The 8,482-nt window shown below is 34.5% G+C and overlaps 2 protein-coding genes across 2 annotated transcripts; one reads left to right on the top strand and one right to left on the bottom strand.

Annotated features, from left to right (window-relative positions):
- Positions 1 to 1,490: 1,490 nt before the first annotated feature.
- Positions 1,491 to 3,106, bottom strand: LOC101203658 (HMG1/2-like protein-like). The gene is given in 8 exon segments (NM_001280776.1): positions 1,491 to 1,801; positions 1,894 to 1,986; positions 2,071 to 2,151; positions 2,247 to 2,291; positions 2,385 to 2,442; positions 2,550 to 2,648; positions 2,810 to 2,864; positions 2,967 to 3,106. Coding segments are annotated over 7 exon segments (441 nt in total). The 5' UTR covers positions 2,857 to 2,864; positions 2,967 to 3,106; the 3' UTR covers positions 1,491 to 1,783.
- A 630-nt stretch (positions 3,107 to 3,736) lies between these two features.
- On the top strand, positions 3,737 to 7,637 carry LOC101204142. Its single transcript, XM_004146128.3, has 7 exons — positions 3,737 to 3,935; positions 4,318 to 4,397; positions 4,560 to 4,630; positions 5,847 to 5,917; positions 6,002 to 6,083; positions 6,188 to 6,237; positions 7,076 to 7,637. Exons 1-7 carry the CDS (start codon positions 3,825 to 3,827, stop codon positions 7,142 to 7,144), a joined length of 534 nt encoding a protein of 177 aa, XP_004146176.1. The 5' UTR covers positions 3,737 to 3,824; the 3' UTR covers positions 7,145 to 7,637.
- Positions 7,638 to 8,482: the final 845 nt, after the last annotated feature.

The raw sequence follows: 8,482 nt of genomic DNA, 5'->3' as shown, positions 1-8,482 counted from the left end.
AAATAGTTAGAAAGTTTGATTGTATAAATTAAAGTTGGATTAGTCTTGATGGAATATTATGGTAAACTTGAAAAGTAAATGTATTTTGTTGATTTGACGGTTATTTTTCAATCCTTCATCAATTTTTTTTTTACCAACTCTAAAGTTGCAAACCATGAAAAAAAACCCGTATGTTTGAGTATAAGAGTATAATTAAAGTTATCTATCTATATATGTAGCTAAATAGACTTACAAAATGAGCACAACTTAGAGGTAGATAATTGGTGAGCACAACTTAAAGGTAGATAATTGGTGTATAGGAAGACTCAAGTAATACTCACATTAACAATTAGTGAGAAAGTTAGAACGAAACAATTTTAAAAAATTATTTCATCTCATTGTTACTTGTTAGACCAAATTCGAAGTACGATCTCAATTCACATAATTGAATGTATGTTTATACATGTTGGAACTGTTATGAGGTACACATAAAATGAACCCTACCTAATTATATTATAAAGGTAGAGTACAAAATGTAATGGTTTATAGTAGTGTACACATCAATTATTATGCAAGTAGTGGGATAGCTTTACGTTTAACATATCTCCTCTCTTCGACATCCTTTCTCATAAAGCCCACCCACCACCTACCCCTATAAACAACAGTGATTAGTGTGAATGCATGACTGCTAATCGTAATAGCAGTAGCCAAAACCCCACATTTGGAGCTTTATAATCATACGAAAATAGTTTTTGAAACTCTTCCTTTCGCCATTCATGTAATATCAAAAGAAAATTGACACAAACTAACATCATTACTGCCACTCTACGACCATAAATATCATCAATGGTAACTGCATTCCAATTCAGCCAAACTCCTCCAACATAAAACAAAACGATCATTGGATGGTAAAGTTAAGAGTTGGGAAGGAAATAATATATTCTCGTGCCTGATTATGATGATTACATAGAGATGAGCAAAAACATTGACTAAAGTGTTAATATATATATATATATATGCATATAACGGCTAGAATTGCAAAGGGAAGTGTCAGAAATCTCTTTTTTACAAATCATTCCATCCAAAATGCCAAAACAGCATCCGTGCAAAACAAATGATAGATAACACCACAAAGGACTACCGGATCAGATGGAACCATAATTTTGACTTCTCCCCATCACCTCAATCCAAATTTGGTTTTTTCTTTTTCAATTCAGGGCTGAAGATGATGATGATGATGATGATGATGCATGCAACAGTTAAAAACAACAGTCAATGGAAAAAAAGGATGAGGTAAAGTCAACCAACACTATCATTTCAATCACCAATGGACAAAGCTTAAAACAAGGTAGAAGAATCAAACAAACTCTCCAACAACAATCCTGTCAGCAAGAAAATGACAACTAACCACCACCAACCTATTCCGTTGTATATTAAGCTCACCCAAATGCATTTCCATGGTGAATAAGAAATAGAAGAACAGGGAGGAGAGTTCATGAAGAAAAAGATCAGTAGAATAATGGAACTAAAACTGAATCATTGTGCAATTACTAACACAGATTTTTCCTTGAATACATATCCTTGTCAACTTAAGAAATCTAACATCAAACACGAACCTTCCCTTTGTTTTGATTTCGTTTCTCCCATTCTATCCTAATTACCCAAAAAAAAAAAGGAAAAAAGAAGTAGCTATTTATCCAAGACATAATAAAGAAAAATCTAAATTGCTGAGTGTTTCAGCTCCGAACTATGAAGGAATTAAACGCTTGTTCTTCCACCCCATCATTCCTCGTCTCCTAAACATTTACTCATCATCTTCGTCCTGCAATTCAAAATCAAGTATTGTCAGGTAATCATTGCTTCGTTTTATAGCTGAAATGGAAAAATTCAAGCATAAAATGTTGACGAACGAACCTCTCCACTCTCATCATCATCTTCATCGTCATCATTGACTTCTGATTTGGATTTATCTGATTCTTCTTCTTCAGCTCCATTCCCTCCCTCCGCCTAACAGAATTTGAAACATGATTAAGACGGTTGGGAACAATAATGTGTAGAAATACAATTAGGAAAATATCAACGATAACGTACAATTCTCTTATTATAAGCCTGCATGCTCTTGTTATACTCAGTCTTCCTTTTCTCAGCCTTGTTTATGTAAGGTGCTTTCTCCTGTAAATAATGTCATCATATGAGCAATAAGTAATTTGATGCAATAAACACAAGGAATACTATAAAATAGCTCCAAATTCCATGTAATTACTTACAGCGTCGGACATTGACTTCCATTTATCACCACCAGCCTTTCCAACCTGTTTATTTGACCAAACGAGAGCTCTTTTAAAAACCTAAGAATCTACTACAAACCAAAAAGATAAAAAATGAACAGATCTAAAATTACTTACAGCAGCGACGGATTTGTTGTTAGGATGTTCCTTCTTGTATTGCTTCCTGAACTCTTCCCTATACGTTCACCAACAAATAAATCAAACCAGTAAAAATTCCACAAAAAACACGGATCTGAAAATTGAAAATAAAAAACATGACAAGTTTGAGAAAGAGAGATGTACATGAAAACGAAGAAAGCACTAGCAGGCCTCTTTGGCTTGTTAGGATCCTTTGCAGCCTTCGCTGATTTCTTACTAGCTCCAGCACTTTTGCTTTTCAACCTAACAAAAATCAAATAACAAAACACATAATAAATAACTGAGTACAGAACCAAACATTACAAGACGAACGTATCCGATCCAACAGCTTAATTCGAAACATACTAACACATATATAGATAAAAAAATATACATAAAAAAAAAAAAGTAATCGATGAACTCACTTGGTATCGGTCTTTTTAGGCGCCCCCTTGGATTTTCCGCCCTTCATGATGAATCCTGCAGATAGAGGGAAGGAGAAAAAGAGGAAATGATTATAAGAAAAAAGGGCGGAGAAAAGGAAGAAGAATGGAAGGAGCGGCGGAGAGATTGGGAGTTAACCTGTAAAACTCTAGGGTTTGGAGAAGGAAGAAGAAGATAAGGAAAGAGTGTGAGAGTGAAATATGAGGAGAAAAAAATTGGGTATGGCTTATAGTTAGGTTCGTGTGATGCGGTTTTGAGATTGGCTTTGAGTGCGTGTGTTTATGTGGAAAAGAAGGAAAAGGCGTTTGAAGTGAAGAGCGAAGCGAGAGAGAGAGAGGGATATGAAGGGAGTCGGTTTCGTTAAAAGAGAGAGACAGAGAGAGAGAAATCGCGATATCAATTGAATCTCTGGGTTTAGGCGGGATTTCAAAAAGCTTTTGCCATGTCATCGATCCTCGTCCTTTCCTCTCATTGGCTACTCTTCGTCCCTTCACATTTGCTTTCCGCTCTTTTGTGTTTCCTTTGTGTGTTATTTGCAATTTCTTCGCTGTGAATTGTTCCCTCTCAACAGATCCGGACACGTGAGTTAAAGCCCGTTGTTTCAATGCGAAATCACCAATTTACCCTTTCCTTCCTACAACTCGTCCCCTCCCTTAGTGCGCAACTTATCACAATAAACGTGATAAAACGATTAACGCGTCGTTGAGGTAATCATTGATCTCACTACTCAGGGGTATTTTCGTAACTTAGTTCCTTTTTCTAAGATATTTGGAATTGAAAACGCAGCGTTTGGATTCTCCACGAACTGGGCTGGGCTTTTGGGTTCTTTTGGGCCTTGGATTTTGAGACCTCTTATTTCAAGCCCCTCCTTTGTTGATATTCGTAAGCCCAATTATGATCTCAACTTCTTCCAGAATAACCTCCGTCCAATTGCGACGATGAACGGAGTTTCTTTTGTTTGATTAATTCACTGTTGTGGCAGAAAATTCTCTGGAAATGGAACCGGAAGGAATCGTAGAGCATCGAAGCTCCATTGCCGCTCCATTCATTTTCTTTATCGTTATCGGTTTTCAGTTTCTCGCTAAATGGCTGGAGCACCTGAAGAAGGTTCGCCTTTTCGTTTGATTTTATTTTTTCCGTTGGAATTCTTTTCGTGTTTGTATTTTCTATCATTCCGCTTGTTTTTCAATCCTAAGCTTGTTATTTATAATTGAATTTTGAGGTTTGAGCTGTAGCGCGTTTCAGTATTTTTGTTGACAGACTTGAGAATGCAATTTATCTAACTGTGCTTCGTGAAGTTTACGATATTGGATTGAAGACATTGTGATTTGATTAGTTTAGGAACGCGATGCATTTAATGTGGAGATCTATGGACATTTTCAGTTTTAATGTCTGGGAATTTGCTAATGTTATAATTTGTTATCCGTTCAATCTTGTCAACTTGTTTGTTTTGAAACAATCGTGTTTCCATCATGCGTGTACTTTTCAGAGAGGTTCCAACAGCCAGGTGGAAATGGAGTTGCGCAAATCAATAAAGCAACTTCTGAAGGAGGCTAGCACCTTATCTCAGTGAGTAGTATTTTCCAGCTCGATTCAGCATTAGACAGTGTTAATTTGACTCAAATCATCTTACAAAAAAAAAAAAGGCTCAAATCATTCATTCTATATGATTGTTTGCAACTGTTATGGCTGTCATGGGGATCATATTTATTTGCGTTTATGTTCTTGTAGACCATCTACATTTGCACAGGCTGCAAAACTTCGGAGGTTGGCAGCCGCTAAGGAGAAGGAGCTAGCAAATTGTGAGGCTATAATTAATTCATCCCCCGATATTCAAATATTCCCTTAATTTTTTTTTTAGCTAATGAGTTGCTGAGAGAATATTGTGAAATGCTTTATACCTCTTCTCATCAATAACGGGTAGGGGAATAAGTTTGCTATTGTATGGTAAGGTTTGCTTTATAAAACATCGTTGCATGAGCAGTTTTGAGGATGTTGCTTGGACCATTGACTGTTATGTGATATAGGAATCTAAGGATTAGAAGCTTGAGCAACCACTAAGCTATTGACAATTAGAAAGAATGGTTCTCTTATTGAAACCAAAGAAAAAAAAGGTTATACACTCCAAACTAACAGTAAGATGGGTGTATGTGCTGGTAAATGTTATTGCCGCTCCATCCAATGAAACTAGGTAGTCGTAAATATATTTGCAACTTCATCCAACATGGTTCTCATGCTGCCAATTGATTCATATATGGACCATGGTTTAACCGTTGGAACTTGGAGATCATCGAACAAGCTCTTGTCTATAATATGACTCTGGATGGGAGGGAACTAAAGAAGTGTTATGTATATCATAGCAAGTTGAAAGCAACTACTCATTGGTAAAATCGGTCTTATTCTAGGAATCGTGGTAAATGTACTACATTAGGCGTTAGCACATGCAAATGGGAGAAGTTGATTTACTCTATTGTGAATGATTGTTGCATGCTTGAGGTGTAGGCATCCAACTAATATAGGATATTGACGTAGATGAACTTGTGTAGTGGCACCCTTTCTTATACAAGACCATGTTTTCCTTGACAATATGTGGAGTGGGGGGGGAAACCTCTGGCCTTGAGGTCAATAGAGTTTTATGCCAGTTTTTCTCAAATCTAATATCACCCCTAATTCTAACTAAAATGTTGTGTGGCATAGTTTAGCCCATGTTAAATGCCAATTTTGATGTAGGGCTTTACCAAGGTTATCCATGTTCAATTATTCGTTTCAAGTTATCCAACTACTGAGAGTGATTCTTATGTTTTCTAAAAGGCCAATATCACTCAATATGCATCTTGAAGTCTAGCTAAAATATAAGAGCAGTAAAATAGTCTTATTTATCATTATAGCCTAGCCTCAATTTCTGTTCATCTTATTTCAGTTGTTTTCTCCAATTGATTACTTTCCTTCCCTTGTGTACTACTTATTAAGATGCTTCGGATTACACTTTTAATTCAATTTGAATGACATTGCTGCCAGATCAAGAATCACGTAATAAGGAGATCAAGACGTCATATGGTTTATATAGTCAAGTACTGTTGGTATCGAAGGTATTATGTTCTTCTAAATGTTCTTCTAAATGTGTCTATATGTTTGCAGTTCTTTAAAAAGTTTGTTATCTTATGGTCATGTAGGTTATTATACATATTGTGCTGGTTTGCTGGTTTTGGAGAGCTTCTGTTGCTACTGTACCTCATCACCTTGTGCAGCCATTTGGTAATCACTCTCATCGCAAGCATAATTTCTGAAGAACTATTAAAAATATGTCATTTCATTTAAAATTTTAAATATCAGTGTCTTGATGAATCCCCCTACTGCAGGAAAGTTTTTATCTTGGAGGGCTGGAGGTACCGTAAATGATTATGTGAAGGTAGAATTCTCATTTATTTGCATATAACCTCATCGATCATATTGCATTTATTTTATCTCTTGACCATAAACATAACACCACTTTCACCCAAAGAAATGATATTAGTGAGGAATGAATGTTCTGCTTCGATTGAGGAGGTGCTCCTAGGTTTGCCAATTTGGAAGGAAGGAAAAGTTTTGTGGCCCACTAGTTTCTTTGCTATCTTCAATCTCGTGGGGGGTTTGGCTTGAGAGAGACAATAGGATTTCTTAGAGAGATGTGCGGGAGGAGGTGAGGTTTAACTAACACCTAGTTGAGGGCATCCATCACTGGACCTTTTTGTAATTTCTTCGATTGGTAGTGATTTTTGGCTTGGATGCCCTTGTTGTAGGTTTTTTTGGACTTTTTTTTTTGTTGGCCATTGTTTTCTTGCTGAAATCTCAGTTTCTTACCAAAAGATTAAAAAATACAGCAGTAAAGAGTTGGGGTAGTTTTAAACAGTGATTTGTTATAAATAGAATGAGCGTAAAAAGTTAAATGTATCAATTATTTTGTTGGTTTTTGTTGGATTAGGGCTTAAGTAATCTCAATAACTAACTAAGAGCTCATGGGTTCAATACATGGTTGTTCTGTGAGATTAGTCGAGATGTGCATAAACCGATTCGGACATTTACGGATTAAAAAAAATTAGTGCTTGAGTGGGGAAGATTCTCGGAACCTCAAATACTAGAGGGTGTTTTATTTTATATTAGGCAACTACATATAATAACATGAAATTACTATCTATCACCACAATCATGGCTCTGCACAAATGAGAGAGTATGGTGATTCGTAGGTAAATTTTAATGATGAATTGCAGGTTGGAATTATACCTTGGTTGATACTGTCGACAAGGGTTAGCAAGTTTGTATTTCGAGTGGTGAAGTAAAAATGGGGATTGAAGGTAATTGTGATGAAGAATGAACGATACATCGCCACATGTGCTATGTACAATACTTGGCAACCAATATTTTCCTAAATGTGAGGGGAGGCTGGAGAAGTTTTTACAGCCCCACCACTATTTCTTCTTGTAAGGTTCAGCATTGTTGTTCTTTTTCTTTCTTTACCCACCATATATTTTCCCTTTCATTCTTCTTTTTTGGGAAACTCTTTATCTTAGGTATCATTTATTGTTATTATTTTTTACTTAGAATTAAGATATTCTATAGATATATATATATATATATATATATATATATATATAGATTGGTTGCCTGTATGCTGCTTAGGGTAAGGGAAGGTTGGATCCTAAATCTTCACTAATCTTAGTGCTAAAAAAAATGAAACTTTCAGGATATATCAAAACTTTGAATATGAATTTCAAAGTGCATATAAATTACATTGAAAATACAATAGATGTGATAATACATTGTTTCATGTAAGTTTTGGTGCAGTGGTTAAAACTCTTCTCATATTTGATACAATTTAAAGATATGTTCATGTAACCTAATATTTTAGTTGATAATATTTCTAACAAACACATTTTAAAAAACGACTTGTGCCATCAATAAAATCAATATTTAGATAGAAATTATTTTAAATTTATTGATTTAAAATACAATTGAAATTTGTTGTTTTGATACCTGTGACAAATGATAAAAAATATTAGTATGGATTGAACTAAATGAGAATTGTCTCATTGAGTAATCATCTTTTCTTTGTTTTTGAAGAATGGGTTTATTAAAACTCGTTTTGCTACTAGGTTTACTTGGTTGTAACTCTTACCATTGTTTTATAAAAAATCAAAGTTAAAAATTGAAAATTATACGATTTTTTTTATTAATTTTATAATAATAACAAAATCGATGTAAAATTAATGAAGTTTAAATAACAAACATGTAACATGAGAATTTAAAAATATTAAAAATAGTTCATTTGGTTTTTTTTTCCTAAATTAAGCTTAAAAGACTCTACTTTCCCTTATTTGTTAATTTGTTGTTTGTATTATGCTACCACCAAGACAGAGACTTCCTCTTCTCCCATTTTGCCTTATATCTTTTCATTGAACAAAATTGCATTTGTTATCAAGCATGATGCTACATGATAGTAAGATAGCAAGAATAATGGAATATGTGTTCAACACATGTAACATTTCCTTCTTTTAAAATATGCAAAACAACTAAAAACAAACAATACAAATATTGTTTTAGAGCGAAATTAAGATGATTAACAACACTAACTTTCATAAACACAAAAGACAATCATTAACCATGAAAATATAAGTTAT

The sequence above is a fragment of the Cucumis sativus genome, chromosome 3 (assembly GCF_000004075.3).
Source record: "Cucumis sativus cultivar 9930 chromosome 3, Cucumber_9930_V3, whole genome shotgun sequence".
Taxonomy (NCBI): Eukaryota; Viridiplantae; Streptophyta; class Magnoliopsida; order Cucurbitales; family Cucurbitaceae; genus Cucumis; species Cucumis sativus.
The sequence above is the reverse complement of the archived record's forward strand: the minus strand, read 5'-3'. Positions and strand labels throughout refer to the sequence as shown.

Coding starts and splice junctions, on each gene's coding strand:
- LOC101204142 (XM_004146128.3), top strand. CDS start 3,825: ATGGAACCGGAAGGAATCGTAGAGCATCGAAGCTCCATTGCCGCTCCA. Junction 4,631..5,846: donor GGAGAAGGAGCTAGCAAATT/GTGAGGCTATAA, acceptor CATTGCTGCCAG/ATCAAGAATCACGTAATAAG. Junction 6,084..6,187: donor TCACCTTGTGCAGCCATTTG/GTAATCACTCTC, acceptor CCCCTACTGCAG/GAAAGTTTTTATCTTGGAGG.